The sequence below is a fragment of the Amblyomma americanum genome, chromosome 8 (assembly GCF_052857255.1).
Source record: "Amblyomma americanum isolate KBUSLIRL-KWMA chromosome 8, ASM5285725v1, whole genome shotgun sequence".
Taxonomy (NCBI): domain Eukaryota; kingdom Metazoa; phylum Arthropoda; class Arachnida; order Ixodida; family Ixodidae; genus Amblyomma; species Amblyomma americanum.
Genome location: NC_135504.1, coordinates 6,177,584 through 6,202,636, shown reverse-complemented (window position 1 = coordinate 6,202,636; position 25,053 = coordinate 6,177,584). Strand labels below are relative to the sequence as shown.

At 47.7% G+C, this 25,053-nt stretch overlaps 2 protein-coding genes across 2 annotated transcripts; both read left to right on the top strand.

Annotated features, from left to right (window-relative positions):
* The first annotated feature begins 8,716 nt into the window (after positions 1–8,716).
* LOC144100825 (uncharacterized) lies at positions 8,717–14,003 on the top strand. The gene is made up of 4 exons (XM_077633698.1): positions 8,717–8,873; positions 10,724–10,924; positions 11,917–12,117; positions 13,787–14,003. Exons 1-4 carry the CDS (start codon positions 8,810–8,812, stop codon positions 13,945–13,947), a joined length of 627 nt encoding a protein of 208 aa, XP_077489824.1. The 5' UTR covers positions 8,717–8,809; the 3' UTR covers positions 13,948–14,003.
* A 3,991-nt stretch (positions 14,004–17,994) lies between these two features.
* On the top strand, positions 17,995–22,827 carry LOC144099996 (uncharacterized). Its single transcript, XM_077633046.1, has 3 exons — positions 17,995–18,154; positions 20,910–21,122; positions 22,638–22,827. The coding sequence occupies exons 1-3, from the start codon at positions 18,091–18,093 to the stop codon at positions 22,769–22,771; spliced, it is 411 nt and encodes a 136-aa protein (XP_077489172.1). The 5' UTR covers positions 17,995–18,090; the 3' UTR covers positions 22,772–22,827.
* Positions 22,828–25,053: the final 2,226 nt, after the last annotated feature.

The window sequence follows — 25,053 nt, the reverse complement described above, 5'->3', positions numbered from 1 at the left end:
CTGAGAAGGAAAGAGGCCGCAAGAAACGCGGCGATCGGCACAGAAAGAAACGCCGACACAGAAAGCCAACATCTTCGTCTTCGCCATCGCAGGACAATAGGCGTGAACGTTACAAGAAAGCCTCTTCTGTGGGCAGTGCAGCAAAACTAAATAAATCACAATCAGAAAGTGTTGCCTCCAGCAAATCTTCCACAAAGAAGACCAAGTCAAGTAAGGCCCGGTCTAGTAAGACTAGTGAATCCCAGTCATCTTCACCGGAGCAGAAGCATCGGGAGCGCAGGAGACACGACAAACAGCACAAGAGCCACAAAGATAGTCGTAGGGACCGCTCGAAGTCGCCGAAGATATCAGTCATCGTTGATTCCTCCACTTCGCCTAGCCCAGCCGTTTACTGCTGCCTTTCGCTCAGCGGCGTCATCGCCACGTTGCTGCTTATAATTTTTGCGCTAGTACTGTTCTACCAGAATATTACTACATATACGGTGCCGCCACCTGAAACACCTCCAAACATAAGTTTGAGCACGCCTGCACCCGTTGAGACAACTTCGAGTGTGGCCTCAACAGACGAACATTCCACACATACTTTGGCGACGCCTTCTGAGGTTTACTACTGCGAAGCAGAATTCTGTGCTCGAGAAGGTGCGTACCTTAATTCCCTCCTCTCTGGGGCTACCACAGCACCGTGCGTTAACTTCTACGAACATGTTTGCAACGGCTGGTCGAAAAGACACCCAGACGATCCCTCAAGCATCTGGACGCTCGTGTCACGAGACACATTGCTTCAGGAAGAAATGATCGATCACGTTGTTCAGCTGTTGAAAATGCGCCAGCACAAAGAAGTTAAGGCGGTTGCCAACCTGTACGCAGCGTGCGCCGAATCGCCAAGCTCTGACCATGTAGCCGAAGAGCTGAACATGATGTTCGCACGTTGGACCATCGGCCAATGGCCAACGCCTCGCTCTCGCACTTCGTCCCTTGACGACGTCTGGGTATTCGCTGCGGAACTCAGCCGCGACCTTGATCTTTCAACACTCCTCGAGGTGAAAACTGGAGTGAACCCGCACAAGCTCGAAGAGGCCATACTGGAGCTATATCAGCCGCAGTTCCTTTTCATCCAGTCGGACCAACAAGCCAGCCAAGTCATGGCACTGTTTCGGAGTGCCATTCAGGATAGCGTGGTGGCAGTCGGTGACATAGACGGTGACGTGTCGAATGACCTTGTGGACAGGCTAATGAAAGTTCTGGAAGTTTTCGTTTCTGTGCCTTGGAGACCCATCGTTCTGAGCCATAGCGCCGAGACCGCACATAAGAGCATAGTGCCAGTCGGCGATCTGAAAGCAGGAGTGCAGCGTTTTCTCAGAGAGTTTGTTCGTGAGGTTGGCTACTTAGAAAAGGGCAGCGTCGTCGTTCACTGCCCACAATACCTGGACATGGAGCTGGAACTAGCGCTGAACCAGCTCTCGCCACATGATGTGCTTGACTACATGGGCTTTCTTGTTCTGGTTCGTGTGGCGCCCTACTTCGGAAGCAATCTTCGCAGCCTCCGAACTCTGTTCTCTCTAAGCATTGTGGGCCGCACGCTAAAAGACGCCGAAGGCAGATCGCTTTCATGCGCATGGCTTCTAGAAAGGACGCTACCGGACTGTTTTGCCAAGGCGTCCCAACTGCACCGTCAGTCAGTTGGTCAAGATTTGCCAGAGCGCGAGTGGCTGTCCAGACTTGAAAGTGCCTTCGGTCGCCACGCACGCGACGTCATGTGGATTAGCAACTTCTCCTCCCTCATAATCCGCTACCGGCTCAAGAGGCAAGCCGTTACACAGTTGGGACCCAGGGGACAAACCATCTGCGATGACCTGAACCGTGAGGCTCCTTCCGGATCTCTGCTGTCTTACCTCAAAGCAGCGTCACTACAAAAACAAGACAAGCTTCGCGGAATATTCAGGGCCAGCAATGATGTCCTAAAGCGGGTCTCAGCCTCCGATCTCGACACCATGGCAAACTACATGGCAGCGCAGGACGTGGTTCACGTTCCAGCACTCCTCTTCGGCGAGTCCGTACCCGGCAACGGCTCTCTCTTCGCGTTCCACCTGCCACGGCTTGCCGTTCGCTACTATCGCGGTCTAGTCAGGCTGCTCTTCGAGAACATCTACGAACACGACGCGCCGCTCAGCATGGGAGACGAAGACCAGCACCGACTGATTGCAGTGAGGTCCTGCTTCAAACGCGACGCCGTGCAAAGTCCGCAGTCACTTCGAGGTCGCGAATCGCCGGTTCCTGAGTCTCCTCTCATCGACGCCTTGTTGGATCAGACGACGGCGCTTCTTTTGGCAGCGAGAGTCTTCGAAGAACTCCTGGACGTCCGCCGCATTTGGAATCTCGACCTCCGGTTCCGATCTTTGCCGCAGCTCTCCTTTCGGCAGCTCTTCTACGTGTACTACGCGCTGGACAACTGCGAGAAGACCGACCAAGTGTACCGGCGACACCGTGGGTACCGGCTGCCCCCCGAATACCGTGTAAACCTTGTGTTGCGCCATGATCCTCGGTTCGCTTCGGCGTTTGGGTGCAGCGAGACCGACGCCATGATGCTGAGCAAGAATAACATGTGCCGCGTCTTTAGGTCTGAGTGAGGTAGCGACTGCTGCCTTCTGGGTAGACGATGCACATCCTGAATTCTAGGCAGCGCTTATAGGTCCTTTTCGACGTTCTGCTTTAGTCGTACGCACTTTATTAACTTGCGATGCATTCATAGCTGCGTGAGCTGACTACTCACGCCTATTTTGGCGCCCAAAAGCTTCGCTTAAGCGATGACTGTCATAACAAGGACATTAGTTCAAAAGGCGCAAATTATTACTATATAAACCAGTAACCTGTGGTAACTTGTCAGCGGAAACCCCTCACACCAGGCAAATGGTAGGGAAGCAATATAGCTTTTTCGGTAACTTTACATTGATCCCAAGGTATGATATTGCACTTTACTTTTCTTCTGTTGAGCTGTGATTAGCCTCAGTATCTTAACGGCAACGGAATGTCGAAATAAATATGCTTCAATCATTCTGAAAGGTGACTTTCCGCCAACAATGCGTGGTGTCTCTCAGGCAGAAACAAAGCCGATCAAAGCGTACCCCTAAACTATTAAAATATTACTAAGGTGTGTGTTATCATTCTTCAAAACGTAACATCCATGTCGCAGATGGCTTATTTGCTGAAACGCACTGAGTTATGTATTACTGCATAATTTGCATACGATCATAAGTTCACCGGGAGAATAACTGAAAGGCATTGGTTATGGCTTGCAAGACATTTTAGCCGCCTGAAAAATAGACGCCTTCTCATCAGTTCTAAAACAAAATTTTAAATGTCTGGACAGTTTAGACGAATAAGCATTACGACACTAAGAAGTATGCAGAAGAGTTTCGCATAATTCTTAGAGACAGCGGGCAAAAGAATGCTGTAAATGTCAAGCGTTAAGAAAAAAAGGACTGCAAATTAAACGACCATTTTGTCGGGCTGCTCAGTGATTCTAATTGGCGAAAAAGTGGCGGAATACGTGCAAGGGACATTGGCTTTGTTCCGTCCTGTCCTTTTCCCAGGCATGCACTTCTTTGCATTTGTAAACTCACCCCATCCGTAACAATAGCACGTGCTTCGACAACTTCAACAGCTACCAACGACGTGATATAACAAGGTAAACACGAGCAAAAGTGGTTTAATTTTGTTTGGACATATCCCATCACTTTAGTGGCCGCTCCTTTGGAAAGTGGGGTAGAGTGCATTTTCATTACGCGCTACTTCCGTGAACCGCATTAGTTAGAACCAGTGCAATATCTCCCTTCAGCAAGTGTTGCATCATGTTGCTCAGTTCCGAGCCCAGGTTAGCAACGACGCGTTCCAACTTACTCTTGGCCCAGCACTTCCTGAAAGGCATTTGTACACATCCGTCCGTCCGTCCGTCCGTCCGTGCGTGCGTGCGTGTGTGTGTGTGTGTGTGTGTGTGTGTGTGTGTGTGTGTGTGTGTGTGTGTGTGTGTGTGTGTGTGTGTGTGTGTGTGTGTGTGTGTGTGTGTGTGTGTGTGTGTGTGTGTGTGTGTGTGTGTGTGTGTGTGTGTGTGTGTGTGTGTGTGTGTGTGTGTGTGTGTGTGTGTGTGTGTGTGTGTGTGCGCGCGCACGCGTATTTAGCTGGCGTACGACGTGTTTACTTCCACTGTGTTAACTGAAATATCATCACTGACGATAACATCATGGATACCAGCGAAATCTCCTGTCGCATGACAACACGGAGAACGGAACCAGAATCTTTTGCGCTTTTTGCGAAACTACCTTATTACACATCCAGCGGTCAGGCTGTCGCTATATGCCCCGACAAAAAAAGCATTTCATCGGTGACCCCGAGCAGAGGATAGCGAGCACTGGTGGATATCAAATGCTGGTGGTTCTGCCTGCCCTCGCAGCATTCAGGGCCTGGAGGGCGCACGAAGTAATCATGAAGGCTGTGCTGCTCGTTATTGTTTTTGCAATCATCGTACAAGGCGCATTCGCTGGCAAAGGTTGGTACCTGTAACACTATTACCAGCTCATTTTGCAAGCTAAACTTTTCGGGTATACCCGCGAAGGTAAATAACATTATTTCCCGCTGCGTTTGCCTGCAAAACTTTATGTGCATACCGGTGAAGGTAAATGACACCCATGGCTTTGCAGCCATCAGATATTTATGACCGCGAAGCATTGTCATGTTTTCCTTTCTACGTTCTTTGTCCGACGCCACCGACACGCGGCTTTATCATTTTGGCGAGCCGGAGGCAATCATATTTCTCTGAATTTCTTGTCAACGCATTCCATAATGTTCTAGATTGTTGTCGATATTTTAGGTGCCTTATCTCCGAAGTTCATCGTTCCCTTTGAATTCAAAGCTGCTGAGAGTACCGGTTAATATGTTGTTCCCAACGAAGCCATGTGCACTTTCTACGGTCTTCGTCGCCGACTTGTCTTCTCTTTATGGACACAAGTTTGTCCAATAAACCGTTTGAGTTCACCGCCAGCTCGACTGTCTGTGGTCACCATCCGGTGACATTTTCTGCTAGCAGGACATATAGTGCGCGAAAGAGAGCCAGGGGTGCTCGTGGAGTAACATACCAGGCTGGCTGCATCGCGTCTAAATGCATGCGCTTTAGAAAAGAATGCAGGCAACGCAACTCGTCGAGCGCACGTAAGTAGTCGATATAGCCACATTTTGTCAAGCCACAGCGCCGAGGATGATCGCGTTTTCGAAATTGTGGAAACTGATATGGCTATTTTTAAAACCCGCCTGCAAGTCTTTATTTGCAACCAGTTGTTCAACTGCAATAGTTAAAAGCTAATTATGAGAAATCAGTTAACCAGCCACTAGTTAACTTTACTCACCTGTTTACCGATGACCGTCAGCGCTGGTATTAATCTGCCGCAGACGCCGTCTTCATATCTTGCGTCTTCATGTCATGCGGCTGAGTTAGTGGAATTTGGGGATTTAATGATATGTAGAAAGGACGAATGTGGCAGAGGTCTTCCCCCCTCACTTCCAGCAATGCAGTTATGTTGAAAGTACAGGAAAGGTTTCGGAGACAGAACCGGGACAGTCAACAAGGCGTGTGATAATTTAAAATCTGTTTTTGAGGAAAGAAAATCCCGCAGTAACTGTCTCACGTATCTCGATGGACACCCAAACCGCGTCGTAGGGGAAGGGAGCAAGGAGGGACTGAGAGAAGAAAGGAAGAAAAAGGTCCCGTAATGGAGAGCTCCGGAATAATTTCGACCACCTGGGGACCTTGGCGTGCGCTTGCAGTGCACAGCACACGGGCGCCTTTTGCGCCTCTGAAATTCTGTTCGCCCGTTGTAGGATGCGTACAGCACGGCTGATCCTGACCTTTTTGACTCTGCGCAGCTTACATGTACTGCCTGACTTCGATAGAACACTATTAAACATCCATGGGAAGATGCGAGGGGGGGGGGGGGGGGCAGGCCATGAAGTAGTGAGTGAGGAGGGGGGGGGGGGGCTTGCGTATTCTTGTCAGTTGTACATTGCTAAACATCTTATATTCTCTATACTCAGAATGTGTTTGGACGCCACTGCTCTTCTGTTGACGCAGACTTGCTAGAAGAGGGCACCACTGCCGGCGAACAGGCGAAGACCAGGCCGCGCCGTTTTATCTTCCCCTGGAAAGAGGCGAGACGGAGGTTATGGAATCGGATCAGGCCTGATCCTTTGCCAAGGCCCTGGCCCGAAGAGCAGTGAACAGCTAGCGTCACTGTGCTGCACATGAGCAAAACTGTTCACAGAGGTGTAGACGTACCCAAAAATCTTCGCATCTTCAACTAGTGCGAAAAGAAGTGGAAAAACTCTGGCGTTTAGTTCCACTAGTTCGTCGGTCATAGCTCGCGCGTACGAAGAACGGTATCAGTAACTTCGTTTGGGCAAGTTGGTTCATAGTTTGAAAAGTACGTTCTTGCGCAATAAGATATACCTTACATGTACATGTTGTATGTGCAGGTGTACATGTCGTATGTGTCGTATGTGACATGTACCTGTCGTATGTGCTTCGTTCTTTGTCTTATTATTATTAATAATTAAGTGGTTTTGGGGGAAAGGAAATGGCGCAGTATCTGTCTCATGTATTGTTGGACACCTGAACCCACCGTAAGGGAAGGGATAAAGGAGGGAGTGAAAGAAGAGGTGCCGTAGTGGAATTTAGCCCACCTGGGGATCTTTAACGTGCACTGACATCGCACAGCACACGGGCGCCTTAGCGTTTTACCTCCATCGAAACGCAGCCGCCGCGGTTGGGTTCGAACGCGGGAATAATAATAATAATAATTGGTTTTTGGGGAAAGGAAGTGGCGCAGTATCTGTCTCATATATCGTTGGGCACCTGAACCGCGCCGTAAGGGAAGGGATAAATGAGTCAGTGAAAGAAGAAAGGAAGAAAGAGATGCCGTAGTGGAGGGCTCCGGAATAATTTCGCCCACCTGGGGATCTTTAACGTGCACTGACATCGCACAGCACACGGGCGCCTTAGCGTTTTTCCTTCATAAAAACGCAGCCGCCGCGGTGGGGTTCGAACCCTGGAACTCCGGATCAGTAGCCGAGCGCCCTAACCACTGAGCCACCGCGGCGGGTCGAACCCGGGAACTCCGGATCAGTAGCCGAGAGCCCTATTGTCTTATTGCGCAAGATCGAACTTTTCAAAAAATCGAAAAATGGTTAAAAACCTTGGCACAAGCGAAGCAACGGGATGCTAATGCGAGTTCTGTCGGCCTCTCTTATATCCTTGTACGCCTTTGCGCAAGCTAATATGCCCGAAGAAGCTTTTACCAACATATATTGGAAGCGGTGCATTTCTTTTTATGAACGCTTTCATGGACCAACTATAAAATAGCAAACTGTTTTGAAAACGGCTGAGGTTTCGGAAGGTTAAAGAAATACCTAGTGACAGAATGGTGGAAAGTTCACTGTTCTACAAAAAGAGGAATGAGGAAATTGCGTTCACGCGGGTTCACGTAACTGTAAATTCTGCACTAATAAAGAACACAGGAAAGTAATGCAAGAAGAGAGGCCAGTACAGACCCGTTGTACTACCCATTACAACCCAACACTGCGCATTGCAGTACCATATTGCTCTCATACAGCCAAACCAAATCTCCCATACTTCCCTCCTGCCTTCAAAAGAAAAAATAACTATAGTCGCGCCTTTTGTTCGTTGACGGACTGTGTTGGTCTAGATGCTGTGAGAACTGGGAGCGTCTTAGATAATAAGCAATAACTCTTATTTTCGTCATAAGCATGCCTCAGAACTGTTGGCAACTTGCTCTCTTTTTGAAACTGTTAACTCTGTACGCAAAAGAATTGCGTGCTTACAGGGTTTAGTTCTCCGCCAGCATTAGACATGAACAATGATCTCGCTTCTCGACATGTCGCTCCCTTAATGTATTTTATAGAAGCTGTCAAAACGAAATATCATTATGGCAATAAGGTACTCCCTTGGATCAATTGTTTAACAACGTTAGCAATGCGCAAGAACCTCCAAGAAGTGCAAAGCACTCTCGCGACCTTTGCTTCTTGTGAAACCCGCTAAAATGCCCGAATCACTCCAGCAGCATGTGGGACACCCACTTCATTCCATTCATCAGCTTTTGCGGCCAACGCCCACTTGCATACAGTGCCTTCCTTAATCAGGTTTTATCTGGTGGAAATATTCTATTAATGTAGCCAGTGTTATATTCAAAGCATATCTCATCAGCTAACATGACTACAGTTGCGCCCACAAGTTCGCCACGTCAAAAGCACCCTGCTGGCCCTTGACAATGGAGCTTTGGCAATAAAGAAAGCGTGAAAAACATTGTATTAGGAAAACCCATTTCATGCCGCGGGAAGACCTGCGTTGGCTTTAGATATCGGTAAGTCATTCTAGATAAATGTTTTATTTGTCGTACACGCCCATAAAATGCCTTTCTTATCTTAACACGCGTCCCTAATATCCCATCGCTGGCTGCTGACTTCCATCGGTTACGGAATGAATTCTATCGATAAAACAATGTGCATTGTAACCAACGACGATACCAGCCTCAGGCACGTGTGTGCACAGAGCGACCTTTCTTTGTTTTTCTTTTTTTTTTTCTTCAGAAACACCGATTATCACAACACGAAGGTCACTCGGCCCTCGCCTCTGCTATCTGAGAAAAAGCGTTATCTCGTCGATGCGAACCAATAGCGGGACTACATTTATAGGGTGAAAACGTTGCTCGTCCAGGGTCTCCTTCACTGGTGGAAGACAGAAGGAAACATGAAGGTCCTCGCGGTGATTGCCGCATTGGCACTCGTCGCTCAGTGCGGCTTCGCCCAAGAAGGTGAGTGAGCATTCCGAAAGATGTTGGCTTTTGCTGGAGTTGTTTTCGAGACTTCTTGGCGTAGCTAGCTTTATGGGATGCGATGCGTCACTGATTGATGCTGAGAACCGTCGCGCACTCGCGGTATTTATCAGTGCGGAACGTCATCGGACATAATGATAGTTGCGTTTACTAATCTTTTGAAAAGCCGGCAGTTACCGTGCATCCAACATAAGAATGCACGGTTTATTCGGAAACATTACCTGAGCCCTCGTTCGAGTATATACGGCCTAGTATATCTTCTCTTTCTCTCTCTACAGGGTGGATGAGTTTCTATAGAAGGAGTCTGTGTGCTCGCAAACCACCAAATGCCTCTACGCACTCATTGGATTTTTTTTTTCTGGTTTGCTAAAAAGATGCGAATCGATCATATTCAACACACTTCGAAAAAAAAGAGAAGAGTAGACACACTAAGAGCGGTTCCGAAAGTGCAATGTGCACAGTTCCGGGAGTGCAATGTTCCAGGTGTGCTGGTCGCTTCTTGAAGATAAATCTGTTCTAGGCACTAATTGTACATGATCCTCCACGGCAGCGGTGGCATGGCAAAACTTGATGTGAAATTGGTCTCGTTTTGCCGCACTGATACCACCACCATAAACCACCACATTCTGACATTCGGGACAATGAAACCAACCAGCGAAAAATATTAAAACGACTGCTAATATACCTGCAGCCCTTTCAGATCATGCTTCTGTGCTGTCCTGCACAACTCGCTAAAAAAAACCTTGGCTTTTAGTCCACGGTGTGTCCAAACATTCGATTTAGTTTTTAAGTAACGCCAGCAAGCAGACCATAGGGTCGTTGTACTGAGCTGATTTCGAAACTTTTTCAGTCTAACAACCACTCCCTCGACCGTTTTCAATAGCTGATGTAGACGCTATCCCAGTTTCATGGTCGACTCCTGCCCTCTTACTGTGCTGTGACAGCTTGCGTGTAGCAGTAAAGTTACAAAGCAAACTTTGACTGCCTCCACATGGGTGGACACTTGAGGTGGCATAATATGGCGATTCGATTACAATTTTATTCATTTTGCTGCCCCATTACTGCTCAAGTACCTAACACCTTCGCTATCGCCCTCATGAATTAGTCGGTACGTTGGTATGAAATTAATTAATTAGAATCGACCTAGAATATTTGTCAACTGTCCCGACCCTGAACACTGCCATCAGCAAATGCACAAAGGCGGCTGAAGAGTGAAGACAAAGAAGCACCAGTGCAACCTTGATTAAAGTGTTCAGACCACACCCTTTCCTCCTCAGCCGTTTATTAAACCTTCCGGTCAACACCTGGGGGTGTATATTTCCGTAGCATGGAGAGCCCATTTGCCCCATTTTAAAGACCTCTATGTCCTTTGTGGTGCCATAAGCTCTGCACTATACGGCAAGCGAGTAGATTCTTGGTCAGAAACTTCTTGAACTTCTTCGCAGAACAGAGCCTTCCATTCGGCGAAGCGTCGACACGTTAAGTACACACGTAGCTTCAATGTAGCCTTAGAGGTCGACAATTTTGACAGTCCCATGCACCAAGCGCAAAATTCTTTGGAAAGCGTAGAGGTTCAGTCTAAATTGTACTTAACCTGCCAAAAAAATTCATAACTGTGTTAGGTACTTGCATTTTACGTGAAGCCGAACTTTGTTAAGCTAACCGTCTATTCTCTATCGTCCTGACAAAAAATTCTTGAATGGAAGCTTACTGCCCTTTAATCCAGCGCTAGTGTTTCTCGTAATGGCTGATTCTGTCCGTACCAACATTCGTGCACGCTGAAACTACGACCATAACGCTTGACTTCCAGCGTGGCCTTCTTTCTGCAGGCGAAGTTGAAGAGAGGCCATTAGGAAATGACCAGCTGCTTCGAGCACTAGACCCGAACCCATGGGTTCCTCGGCCTATGCCTCAGCCATGGCCTCAGCCCTGGCCTCGGCCCTGGCCCCAGCCCTGGCCTCAGCCATGGCCCGTGCCTCAGCCCTTGCCGCCACGTCCCTGGCCTGAACCTAGAGACCATGCATTAAGTGGTAGGTGATTCGTTCGCACGATCTATTCAAAAAATGAAAATTGGTTTTTGGGGAAAGGATATGACGCAGTATCCGTCTGACATATCGGCGGACACCTGAACTTCGCCGTAAGGGAAGGGATAAAGGAGGGAGGGAAAGAAGAAAGGAAGAAAGAGGTGCCGTAATGGAGGGCTATTACGCATAGCAAGATATTTGTGAGCATGAATGGAAAGGCTAGTAGGCTGCACATACAAGCCGCTAAGGGACTGGGTGACTGATGTTGCTGAGAGGAAGAAGGAAAAGGAAAGTGCACGGGCCTGCCTACTGGCTCAAGCCGAGCCACGCTCGCTGCCGCATGCTGGAAATAGATGGGGTAAAGGATTGGAGAGCAAAGATATAAAGACGCGCCGCGCTAATATGCCCCGGGCGGACCCGTGCCAGAGCGCTTGAAGCCAAGCACTCCGCCATATTCCAAAAATCAGTTTAATATCTTAGGTCCAAGGACCCGCAGCAGACATTAAATCAGGTATCAGATTTCATCTGATATCACCTCCAGGTATCTCCTGATATCACCGCTAAGGGAACGTAAATGAGTTCACTGCCGTACGAACTGACGAGAAAACATTTCATGTGCTAAGGCTATTAAGCGCGCATCTACGAGCAGCCTTTAAGCAAGGCTATTGGCGAAGTCGGGAGAAAGTCGTAGCTTCAATGGAGCCTTAGAGGTCGCCAATTTTTTGTCGTCCGAAGCACCAAGCGCAAAATAATTGCGAAAGCGTAAAGCTTACGTCTAAATCGTACCTTATCTGTCTGAAAAAAAATTTTATAACTGTGTTGGGCGCTTACACTTTGCATTACACTGAACTTTGTTAAGCTAACCGTTTATTCTCGACTGTCCCGGCAAAACAATTCGTCTAGAATGTCAGCTAGAATTGTTCTGCCTGTACCAACGTTCGCGCACATTAAAACTACGACCACAGGGTTTTACTTACAGCGTGACCACCTTTGTGCAGGCGGAGTTGAAGCCAGGCCAGTAGGAAATGACCAGCTGCTTCGAGAACTAGACCCGAACCCATGGTTTCCTCGGCCTATGCCTCAGCCATGGCCTCAGCCCTGGCCTCGGCCCTGGCCCCAGCCCTGGCCTCAGCCATGGCCCGTGCCTCAGCCCTTGCCGCCACGTCCCTGGCCTGAACCTAGGGACCTTGTATTCAGTGGTAAGTGATTCGCTCGCATCGATCTGTTACCCATAGCAAAAGATCTGTCGGCATTAATGCAAAGGCTGGCAGGTTGCTGACACAACCCGCTGCCTAAGTGAACGTAAATGAGGTAACTTACGTACGAACAGACGATCAGACAACTTTGCATATGCTACGGCTATTAAGCGCTCATCTATGGGCAGTCTTTAAGCAAGGCTGTTGGCGAATTCGGGATAGGCAGCCATTGTCTGAAGCCAAATAGACTGCCACTCTGCATGCGATAAGTGAAGGCTTGAAGCCACACAGGGGAGACTTCCTTGGATTTACGTCCTGTCACTTTCTAAGGACTTCAAGAATTACACACCGATTAGCTTATTTTCCGTTGCCTCTAAGGTATTTGTTAAGGTAATCTTTAACAGGGTCTGGACAACCTTGCACTTCAATCAACCAAATTATCAGGCAGGCTCTCGTAAAAAATACACGACAATTGACCATATTCACGATATCAATAAAGTGACAGAAAAATGTTCAGAGTATAAGCAATCCCTATATATAGTCTTTCAAGGAATACGAGAATTTGACTCAATCTAAACCTCAGCAGTCATGCAGGCATTACATAATCAGGATGTAGATGAGCCTTATACAAAAGTAGTGAAAGATAGCCGTAACAGCTGCGCAGTCACCGTAATACTTCGCAAAGTAAGCAATAAAATTCCAATAAGGAAGGGTGTCAGGCAGGGAGACGCAATCTCGCCGATGCTATTTACCGCATGCAACTTTTTTTTTTCTCTATGCGCAGGTTTATGCTGAAGGATAGTTACATCGCTTTTAGTGTGCTAGAACTACAACCCCCAATCTCAGATTTCACCGATGTTTGCCTGTCCGAAGCCTCTCTACCTGACCTTATAAGGTCATCAACACATGCTCACCGTGGCAGGTGGCAGTTTAATGAATGATCTGTTCGCGAGAGGTTGCACCGGAAAAGGGACCTGAGTCTCACAAGCCGCACTCTTGGCAGCACCTGCCATCGCAGGGCAGTGGCGCATTGCTTAACCCCTTCACCACTACGCCAGGAGTGGTATAGACTCCTAGCGATCTATTTATTTAAGCTAGAGAATGGCCGATTCCGCATATATGGACATTAACCCATCAACGCTATCGCATCATTCCCTATTACGGAGCTTAAATCCGATTTCGCAGATCTTCGTCTGAAGCATGCTTGACCTTAAAAAGCGAGTCTGAAACTGAAACCGAAGTGCTAACGCACTTAATTCGCATTTGGCCTAACCACACTGAATCATCCGCCATTTTTCTAAAGCATTGTGCCGAAATGTTTTTGCGAGAACAAATGAAGAGCACCAGATGCACACAGGTATAGAAGTTTTCCTTCAAAGCTCTCAGCACCCAGAAGTGTTTTCTTTAGCAATGAATAGAGAGAACTAAAAAGGGACATCAACATTAAAGTGGATACTATCTTGGCAATATTGGTCTAGTGTGCTGCTCCTTATTTAGGATAAATTAGAAGCTGAGGTGTTTGTGCTGGGTGGTCGTTTATAATTTCTTCGAGGCCTAGCAGCTCAACCGCTAACATGACGACGGACCAGACAAAAAAAAAATCAGCGCCTGTCTGGTCTGTGCAAGCAAAATGCACGCGCGCTTTCTTAAAATACGTGCTCTCTTTCCACAGGTCAAGCGGACACTAAAGCTACTGCCGACGAGGACCTCAAAAAGAGGCAGCGCCGCTCAGCTCTTCCATGGGGCAAACCCTGGCCCCGGCCCTGGCCCATGCCGTGGCCCAAGCCCTGGCCCAGGCCCTTCCCTAACCCTATTCCCAGGCCGTGGGCTTAAGAACGACCATGAACTACTTACCGATAATAAATTAAACCTCACGTAGAACCGCAGAATGTCTCTGACACTCCCTTTGTCTCGCGGTTTCTCAGATTGCTGAACTTCCAAGCTATATGAAAGTAATGCGAGCTTAACAGCAAGAAACACTAAGGTGAGTATGGACGCTGTCTTCTGTCGTTAGCGAAAAAAAAAAGCCTCTTTCATTATCGTCGATAGTGCACACTGAATAAGACCTACGCGATTCTAATGTGTTCCGAACACAGGTGTTTCGAGATTTCTTACGAAGAACGGTTCTCGAATTCCATCGTGTGCACCGATATTAGAAGCTTCGTGCATTGTCGCATAATCACACGACCCTCGGCCAGCTGCGCAATGCCGTTTCTTTAAGAGCAATGTGAAATGCGCATCCCCCGTTTTCAAAATTTCAACGAAGCGTCCACCTCGTTGAAAGCATTCGCTGTTAGCAGTCGATATTACCAAGATAAGAGAAGAGATATATAACACAAAATAATGTTATCAAAGATGAAGTATATTTGGATATCCTACTTTCGATGTTAAATTGAACTGGACAGACTACCTAGTCTATTTCATTGTTCAAGTACACGTCGATATATATGTTCACGTCCGACGTACTACGCGCTATCAGAGAGCTAATAAATGCGCGAAGTCGGCTCCTAATTTTGATCAGAGACAACTAAGGCCTTGATCCGTGTCCTAATTTAAACGCAAATAGCATATAAAGCTTGGCGAAAAAAACTCGCAGAATAGTAAGCTGTGCACTGCTCGGTTTGCTGACACATGATGCCTCGCGTGACGTTTGGTGTTATCAAAACATTCCCACAGGCAAAAAAAAAACGATAGACTGAAACGTAGCCTCTTCCCGCTTGCATCGTAGTATCCCCGCGGAGTGCATAGCGAAGAACAGCAGTGCATCGGCATTTCAGGTTTCCAGCGAAGCGCAGCTGTTTTGACCCAACGCTAGGCAGCGGTTTCGTTACCTTAACCGAACCAACATGGCAGGCCTAGTTCTCGGAACGCGAAGAGATGACGCTGCACATTTCGCATATAATCTATTATGGTTCGACATCAATTTTGGTCCAAATCGGCCAAGCTCATATCTCAGGGTTGGCCCGGGCCAAAATGGGAGGCCGCCATCGTGTCGGGCGCACTCAATTATGGTTGGACATCTGGCGTTTAACTTAAAGGTGTTTCTAAGCTGCTTGTGAACGTCAGTCAAGGTCAAGGGTTGCACCGACACGAAGAACAACTTTATCATCTAGCAGAGCTATCTAAAAGTTCCTTTCCAGTGGTGTCACGTGTTCAAGAAGACACCGATCAAGGGGGGATAAAGGAACGATGCCGTCAGCGTTGACAAAAGCGCGCACATTTAATGCGCGCGAGGCCACTAAACACAAAAAAAAATCCCAAACACAGAGAAATAATTGTTTTTTTGGGGAAAGGAAATGGCGCAGTATCTCTCTCATATATCGTTGGACACCTGAACCGCGCCACAAATTCGCACACTGCACGCACGTTCGAACGACGGCCAGCGCGTGGACGGGACTCGCCGTGGAGCTTTGGCCGGGGGGTCTGAGACCATGACATGGTATGAGAGCTGCAGGCCACCCGCTGGACAGAGAGAGAGAGAGAGAGTAAACTTTATGGTTCCAATTGAGAGGTTTGGTTGCGCGCCCGGAGACTGCCGATGTCTTCCAGGCTGAGCGTGGTTGGCGCCCCTAGTCCAAGGCACCACTGTCCCTAGCCATCCGGCATGCGTGGCTCACTAGGTCTCTTTGGACCTTAAGCTGGCTGCTGGCTAGCCGGTCCTCCCACTGCTCCGCATTTGGGTCTTTATTATTTCGGAACGCTACATTGTGTGTACATTCTCATGTGATATGATATAACGTGGGGGTTGCCCCGCACCACGGACATGTATCCCTATACTGCTCTGGATACATCTTATGTAGGAGAGAGAAAGAACTGCATTATTGCGAAGGAAACCGAGGCAAGCCCCTGGGCCCCCGCATCACCCTACTGCTTTAAACACTGCTTTCAACATCTCGGCAGGGAAGGGATAAAGGAGGGAGTGAAAGAAGAAAGGGAAGAAAGCTAGAGGTGCCGTGGTGGAGGGCTCCGGAATAATTACCACCACCTTGGGATCTTTAACGTGCACTGTCATTGCACAGGGTATCCGGGTAGCCGTGTCGTTCCTTCTTTCCCAATAATGAACCGCAGCGTGTTCTATGGAAAAAGGTGCGGCCTGATGCTCAGCCAAGGCCCCCGATCTGAAGAGGAACAATCAGCCAAGGACGCTGTGCTGAATAATAACAAAACAGTGAACCATGCGGAAAACCTGTCTCCCCCTTCGTCTCTACGAGGCCACCCATCATGCGTCGAGGCAAGGCCGTATAGGCGAGGGCTTAATCACTTTCTCCTGGAAAAAAAAATTGGCTGTGGTTTAGCTCTGGATAAGCCTAGTTTAATTGCGAAAGCTTCGTTTCCTCGTCACGTCGTCTACGCAGCGTCTCGTTCCGACGCTCTCGAGAACTCAAACCGGTCTCTTCCGCAGTTGAAGAGTCACTCCGGGACGTGGCACGACTTCTAGCCGCATGTTCGTTACGACCCTTCTCAAGTCGTGCGGCGCGTTCTTCTGGCGTCTCTTGAGCGCGTTGTCTCTTAATCGCTTCGTTCTGTCGTTGTTGCGTCTCTTTCGCTCTCTCCATAACGACTACAATGCACTGAGGCGAAGCGCATATATATAACCCCCCCCCCCTCGCGAGGCGACACCTCCTCTCCCTTTACCCCAGCGAAGCACATCTGGTGGAACGAGCGGCGACGGCAGCGGCGTCGACGGCGGCGCCATCTGTTGGAGCGCGGCTGCGGTGTTGCTAGGCAACGGCGGCTCAAGGTCGTTCGTCGGCCACGACATACGGCATACGGATGAAGTGCGCGACGAGCCGAAATGGCTCGCTGGCTATCGTAGTCAAGCTTTCGCTTTAAAAGCAAAAATAGCGAGGAAAATACCACTAGAAGGCTACGCTCAGCCCTTGGCTGCATGCAGCCCTCGTAGCATATTTTTCGTATAAACTGATAAAGCTACATATAAATATGGCAAAGTTTTTCTCTGACTCAAGTATTCAACAACGTTAACAATGTGCACAACCCTCCAACAAGTGCAAAGCATCCTGGCGACGTCTGCCTCTCGTGGCAAAAGCACTGCTTAAAAGACGGCATCGCTCGATCCGCATATAGTGCAGGGTTGCCCATTTCTGTAGCTTGAACATGTGAGCGGTATGGCTGCGCTCTTCAGAGCGCCAGTGGGTCGGTTGCATGCGGGCATGCAAACACCATCTCTGGGCCCCTCTTCGGCTACTCCACTTCGCTTCGATTCGTAGCCGTGTCGGATGCACTGGCCATCCGAAAAGCGCAGCCATACCCCTCGCGTGTTCAGCTAGGAGTGTAGTACGCATGCATCCCTTGCATTCCATTCATCCAGTTCCTGGTCGATGTGCGCTTGCATACACCCAGTGCCCCCATTATTCAGCTTTTATCTCCTATTCACATATCTCGTATTGTAATCACCGCATATCTCCGCAGGTAACGTAACACCAGTCACATACCCCAGTTCTTCAGATCAAAGGTACCCTGAGTGACACCTTGGCAATGGCGCTATGACAATAAGGAAAAAAGTGAAAGCCTTGATATCCAGAACATGAATGTCATGTAGAGATAAAGGCATACTTTAATTCATACCCTGGCAATTCATTCCAGACAAGCTCTTCTTTGTCCGTACCCGCCCATAAAATTTCTTGCTCATCTCAAAAAGCGCCTTGAAGGCCCTTATCGCTGGCGACGGGCTTCTGTCGATTCCAGATAAACTTCGGTCTGCAAAACAATACGCATTGTCGCAGGCAACGATAGCAGCGTCGGAACATGTGTGCTCAGGGTGGCCTTCTCTTGTTTTTTTCAATTCTTTTCTTCAAAAACGGAGCTTATTGCGGCACGTAGGTATCTCAGTCGTCGCCTCTGCTGTCTCAGCGCAACCGTTATCGCATCAGTGCGAATCGCTAGCAGGGCTGTATTTAAGGGATAAAACGCTGCCCGTGCTGACGCCTCCATCAGTGCAGGAGAGCGGGAGTGAATATGAAGCTCCTCGCGGTCATTGCCGCATTGGTGCTTTTTGCGCACTCCAGCTTCGGCGAAGAACGTGAGCGCCTTGAAACGAATCGCTTTCCCTGAAATTGTTCTCAGCTTCTCCGGACTCGGTAGCGTAGCCAGCTTAGGGGGATGCGGTGCTTCGCTGATTAGTGCTGGCAAATGTGCTTTTAATGCAAAAGCATTATACCGCTCATCGGCAACGACATCCGGCGTCCTCGCTGCCGAGCAGCAATGCTCCCCAAAAATTCCAGTTGATGTCACCGTTGTATCAAAGGCCATTCTATCAATGGTCTCTAGAAAAGCATTGCGAAAGCTTGAAACTTGTTCCTGTTGAATATGTTCTGGTAGTTAAATACTCGGGCTTTTTTTTTTTCGATGCCAATATGCCCTGGAACAGTCACTACTCTTCTGTCTGTACAAAACCTCGTGAAGTAGGCTGCTTGATGTATTCCATCGATTACTCTGCCCTGTACACATACGAAAACCGACTGTGCATCGTGCATACTTTAGTTTGCTGCGATACGAAATTTGTTGCTTCTAGTTCTGTCCCTCCTATGTCATAACAATGATGATTATATCATAGAAAGGATCTTGAAATCTATTTTTTTGTGATTTGTCTGTTATTGACCATGCAGATATATTAGCTCACACTCGAATGCCAAATTTCACTGTTATTCACCCAGACAGTTGTGCTAAGTTACACGCGGACAAAAGTGTTCTACGTTGGCTTCCAACCTGTACAAATGCTACACCGCTGAACCGTTTCGTTCCACCAGGATCCGCGCAAGATAAGGCGAACGCGTTCGGAGACATCATGCTCCGCTAACATTAAACAGACGGCTAGATTTTACGTTTTCTACATCTAACGAAAAAAAAACAGATTACGCTTAGTATGTTTGATCTCTTAGTATGTTTTCATAGTTTTACACAAGTTAAATTTCGTTAAATTATGTTAATACAATCCTGACGAGTTATCTTTTATCATGACTGCTAATTGATGTTCTCCGCCGCCGGGAACTGCCCTTCAAGCCCGCCTGTGCCTTTGGCAGGCCCGCATACAGTGGAAGGTTTTAAATAAAAGCATTATTATTTTGTAGTACATCTTGTCTGCATTGAAATAAAAAATAACTGCGTTACAGATTTTGCATGTCATTTGAAGCTGAACTCTCTTAACGTCTCCTTTCTGACGGTCTCAACGCAGTGATCTCTCTCCGTGTGCAAGGAATGCTTTTGTGCCAGAACGACAGCTTGTCACCCTCAATTCGATGATGGCGCCACTCGTAATGGTCCCTAGAGAGAGAGAGAAAGGGAATTTAATGAAAGAAAGGCGGAGAGGTCGGTCGGTGGTAACAGGGCCCTGGCCTGCTACTCCACACAGGGGAAAGGGAAGAGGAGGAAAAGGAAAGTGTGAATGAAGGCTGATGATGGCATAATACAATGAGTTTCACGGGTGATGTCTATGCACACGCACACAACACTGGCTGGCGCTCGCATCGCGGTTACTGGACACACATAAAACTCAAAACTGGTGTCTGCAACACAACACCGACACATGTCATTAACCATGTAGGTTGTGCACAGGCGGTCACAAACGAGTATCCAGGCCTGTTTCACACAAAAAGTTGAGCAGGGCTTTTGTCACACGCTACCAATCAGAACGTCTCGTCCTTGCGCCCAGAAGAGTTTCCTCAGAGAGAGGGCGAGAGTCCAGGTTTTTCACGGTCGCCTCCAATGTTGTTCTTTCAGAAGCATACTTCGGGCACGCGCAAAGAAGGTGTCCAATAGTCTCTGGTGTGTTGCACTGTGCGCAATTTGGGTTACTTTCGATGCCGATCTTGTGAAGATAGTGTTTGGTGTAGGCAACGCCAAGCCGTAGCCGGTGGAGTAAAGTCCCATGACGTCGCACCACCCCAGATGGGAAATGTAATCGTGAGCCAGCGTCAAGCTTACACACGCGGTCCTGTTGATGACTCGGATCATGCCAGTGCGACTGCATTGCCGCCTGCATTAAATGCGCCAACAAGGCTCCAATGTCTGATCTTGAAAAGGCTATCTCAATGAAAGCACCATCACTATGTGCCATCCGAGCCTCGGCGTCAGTACGCTCGTTTCCCGCTATGCCGCAATGGCTCGGTATCCATTGAAACTTTATGATATGGCCGCGGTGGAAAGCCTCAGCTAACAAAAGCACAATCTGTTGAACCAGCTGCTCGCATGCTCTTGGTTTTAGATAAGTTTGTACGACCTGTAATGCCGATCTCGAGTCGCAGAATATAGTCCATTGCTGCGCTGGCTGGTGACCAATATAAAGGACGGCTTCTCGTATGGCTGCCAATTCGGTTGCCGTAGAGGACGTTTTGTGCATGAGCCTGAAACGGTGACATGAGGCATTTCCTGGCACTATCACCGCTGCAGCTGAAGAAGTGGTCGTAACGGAGCCGTCCACGAAAACATGCTGGGTGTTAGTATACATAGATGTAATGTATGACAGCGCCAGCTGTTTCAGTCCGACTGTTGGAATGTGCGTTTTCTTTGTTATCCCTGGGATTGTTGTCCGTATAGATGGTTTTGGTACTGCCCAAAGTGGCACCTCCGCCATCTGGTGTGGCGCGTAGTTCGAAGGCAGCGCATTGCGCTGCATCCAAAGGGCTCTGGAAGAGGCTGCATCTGGACGCACCGCACTAATGTTAGTCAGGGGGTGATGACGATGCCTGGTAATGGTCCCTAAAACTGCAAGCAGAACATGGACCTAAAATATGACTTCTTATGTGGAATGTAAGCGCTCTTATTCTGTTTTTCCGCAGACGAATTCGAAGTCAGGCCATTAGAAAATGTCCAGCACATTCGTGAACTAAGCTCAAACCCATGGGATCCCCGGCCCCGGCCATGGCCCCGTCCATGGCCCCAGCCTTGGCCTCAACCTTGGCCTCAGCCTTGGCCTCATCCCATGCCTCAGCCCTGGCCTCAGCCTTTCCCGCCTCGTCCTTGGCCTGAACCAATTGGCTTTGCTCTCAGAGGTTGGTGGTTCACTTGCATGTTTCTATTACGCATACCCGGAGGATATTGTGGCACTGAGCGAGAAGGCCAAGAGGCTGAGCTGATAGCTCTCTGCTGTAACAAAAGCAAATAAACACACTGACATGTGCTTCGGCAATTAGCTCTCGCCCTTCAACAGTCGTTACTCTAGTTTGTTTACGACGTCGTGACGACAGCCATTGTCTAAAGGAAAAGTAGCCATCATAATGCATGTGATAGTAGTTTAACCTCGTGATAACAAAGTTGAAGGAGCCCGGTGATTACTTCGTTATAGCCAGTGTTGACCGAGCTACCAAAGGGAATTGTCATTATTTTGTTATATTCCTTATTTCGTTATAACAAGGTTAGACTGTACCAGCCTTGAAGCCATGCAGTAGAGATTTCGTGATGCTTTTTTTAAACTCTAACACTTAACATAAAGCATAATTTATGTGGCTATATACTGTAAAATGTCCTTTAAATTATTCTCAAGCAAGAACCTGAGCAGGCTCTTGCACTTTCGATAACGGTGGTGTCCTCAGAGTTTTGGTCCCTGCTTATGTGCGCGGAAAATGCCGATAACACCGCTCTGCATCCAGCGAGGAACACTTGCAAAATCTGGATCTGAAAATCTTAAAAATGTAAAAAAAATTGAAAATCTGAGGACTCCCAAAATATTGGAAGCAAGTCGACCACAGAAATGGATTAAGGTTGATTAGTGGCGATCAGTGGGTGCATTTGTGAGGATTAGTTGGTTGGGATTAGTATAATACCATATGATAATCCAATGGAACTCCTACATTCTAGAATATGATGATTCATGCCTACCATACAAAGGCAGTGTAATCGGTTCCAACAGGATCTCTGGCAGGAAAATGGCAAGAAAAGCATTTGACGCTCCTTGTAGACACAACAGAAGGCAACCTAAATGCTACAGAATGTTCGTCCTCAAGAATGTGGTTAAGAAGGCCTCAAGTTTTGCATTCATACTTTAATCGCTGTAACATTGCCTAGATTTCACAACAAGCGAGAGCGGTGGCACCAACCGCAGAGCGAAGAAATAGTGTGCATCACGAACAGCTTCGCTACAGGCAACTTCATCAAGTAAACTTAAACCAGTGCATCACTGCTCAACTATTTTTTCATGTGTACCGTTTTAACCTGAAAGTAAGCATCGTGTCTTAACTGTATAAATGGTGCTGAAAATCTTCAACGAAAATGAAACAAGGGCGCTGTGAGAACGTAGCTATAGTCGTTTTCTTTTAAAGTTAATGGCAGCTACCAGTGCTTCTTTTCGTAGCGAATGGAAAGAACATGAGAGGATCTTTAATAATAACCGGAGGCGCCGACCTGGCAATGTAGATATAGTATGCTGCTGCTTACTTAGGGCGAAACGGAAGCACTAATATTTTCGCTGAGTGTCTTTAATGACTTAATCGAAGACATTTAGCTCAAGACACCAAAGATGACCGGTGGAATAAACGTGCGCTTTCACAACACACGTTTTATTTCCGCAGATGAACCGGACACGAAGGGCACCCCTGAAGAACCGAGGACAAGGCAACGCCGCTCCATTCTTCCCTGGCCCAAACCCTGGCCCAAGCCCTGGCCCATACCCTTCCCCAACCCTTTTCCCAGGCCGTGGGCTTAGAAAGGGCCCCAACTACTTTTAGAAAGTAAATTAAACGTCACTTAAAACGACGAAAAGTATCAGGCATTTCATTTCTCTTATGATATCCTGGTTCAAAAGCAAATACAAACTTAGCAGATACAGAAGCTATGGCGATCGCGGAAGCTGCAAAAACTGCACTTGTCTTTGTATGTATTACTTCTCCCCCTATCCTCTCTTCCTGTCCCCTCACCTCTTTCATTTAATTTCTCCATTTTGCCTGCTATCCATTATTTCCGCTGCCTTAGCTCAGGTGCTTCAGTATCGATGGCAGATGCCGGGGCTAGCAAAAATTTTTTCCTTCCTTTTTACTATTATTTTAATAAAAACCACTACCATCACCTTTTCCAGGCAAGGATTTGTGACGTCCTTGCAGGAGTGAACAAGAGCGAGAGTGTGTGTGTGTCATCAGTAACCTTTTATGTGCACCATCGAGTGTTAACACACGCTCACACACTGAGACACAAATATTTTCGCTCAATTTGCTTCGAGAGTATTCCACGTCGAGTCAATGCTCCAGTGTCCACGGCTGCAGTGCATGCCTGGTCGACCAACCGGACCTGGGGTCCGACGTGTCGGACTGCTGTGATCTTCTGACAGCCCAACATTTTTTGGTGCAGTATTGCTCCGTCTCGACCCCAAGGACCTGTGCCTCGGTATATGATTGAATTTTCTAGAGAGTAAACACGTTTGGGAAGGTGTTTTTCCGCAGTTCCCTCCAGCGGACCGACTGCTCCCTGCTTATATTTGCATAGGGACTACGAAACCGCTTCCTGGCGGTCCGAGGGGGTCCAATATGTCGCCATACGTTTGCGATACCTGATCGGTTCCCATTTTGTTGACTGCCGCTAGGTTGGTGTGGCAGCGGGCTGTGGCATCTGCGATTTGGTTCCCTCATAAGTCCTGCCTGTCCTGGAATATAGGTGATGGAATTTAATTTGGGATCTTGCCTTCTTGGTTAAATCTTCGGGAATATTTCCTGCTGAGAAGACCACTTGTTTATTAGGAGATGCTGTCTTCGAGTCTAAAATCATTGCCAAAAATATGTGTCGTCTGTTGCTGCCGAGAGCGATGGCAACCACCTCGGCTTCAGTCACGGTACATTCCTTGAGGGTGGCGCTAGTGAGCTCCTGGTAAGCGCAATATATTACTATACTAGTAGTATAGTCTCTGCAGTATGCCCACTAAACTGTCATGCAATCTTTTAACACAAAGAAAATGTTTTCAGTAAAGTTCGTGCTAAGCGTTTTATAAACCTGATCCCGACCTAAAGTATCTAGAAGCATTCTTGAAGTATGGCAAAATTCTGACTCGCATTAGCCAGACCTGTAGAAGCAAGAAAAAAGGCACACTTAATCACGTTCTGACTTATTAAAAAAATTTAAGCAAAATTATTCTTTCATGGTAATTTCTGAGATGGTGCTGTTGCGCTACTTAAATTTTAACCACACGTGTACACGCAACTAATGGATCGGGCTTTATGTGAAGCTCAAGCCCGTGGTCACCACGACCAATGAGGGACCACACTGAAAGATTTTTTTTTGTCTAATAAATGTTGCTTCCATACATCCGTCCACGCAACTAAAAAACTAATTAGTGCCCACTACTCTTTCTAACAGACGATACCCGTGTTTCGATGGAGGCGAAACGCTAAGGCGCCCGTGTGCTGTGCGATGTCAGTGCACGTTAAATATCCCCAGGAGGTCGAAATTTATCCAGAGCCCTCCCCTACGACACCTCTTTCTTCCTTTCTTCTCTCAGTCCCTCTTTTATCCCTAACCTTACGGCGCGGTTCGGGTGTCCAACGAGATATGCGAGACAGTTACTGTGCATTTCCTTTCCTCAAAAACCAATTTTCAATGGTAATTGAACTAAATATGGTGTGAATTTGGGATTTATTTCATAGCTTACAGCAATATAATGCAACACTTAAGTGTTGGTCTAGAATTATATGGTATTAAAGAGCTTTCAAAGAAATTTTGAAGATAAATGAAATGGTGCGGTATTTTTTAATCCGAGTGAAATTTGGCCCTTTTCGAAATTTTGGTGCGAGAGCACTATTCACGAGGTCAACCGACTCACCGAGTTAGTGTGAAGCTCGACATTGAGAATGGCCTTGGCCAAACCATAGATAATGAAAGAAATACAGCCGCGACTGGGATTCGAACCCGCGGCGCCGCGAACAGATCAGCTTCGCTGGCCACTCCGATCACTCCTCGTGTTAAATGGCAACACACTCTCGCGCTGTTCATTGCACATCGCCG

Excerpts from the sequence above, each read along its gene's own strand:
- LOC144100825 (XM_077633698.1), top strand. The coding sequence starts at position 8,810 with ATGAAGGTCCTCGCGGTGATTGCCGCATTGGCACTCGTCGCTCAGTGC. Across the intron at positions 8,874-10,723 it reads GTGCGGCTTCGCCCAAGAAG|GCGAAGTTGAAGAGAGGCCA; the intron begins GTGAGTGAGCAT and ends TTCTTTCTGCAG. Across the intron at positions 12,118-13,786 it reads TAGGGACCTTGTATTCAGTG|GTCAAGCGGACACTAAAGCT; the intron begins GTAAGTGATTCG and ends CTCTTTCCACAG.
- LOC144099996 (XM_077633046.1), top strand. The coding sequence starts at position 18,091 with ATGAAGCTCCTCGCGGTCATTGCCGCATTGGTGCTTTTTGCGCACTCC. Across the intron at positions 18,155-20,909 it reads CTCCAGCTTCGGCGAAGAAC|ACGAATTCGAAGTCAGGCCA; the intron begins GTGAGCGCCTTG and ends GTTTTTCCGCAG. Across the intron at positions 21,123-22,637 it reads AATTGGCTTTGCTCTCAGAG|ATGAACCGGACACGAAGGGC; the intron begins GTTGGTGGTTCA and ends TTATTTCCGCAG.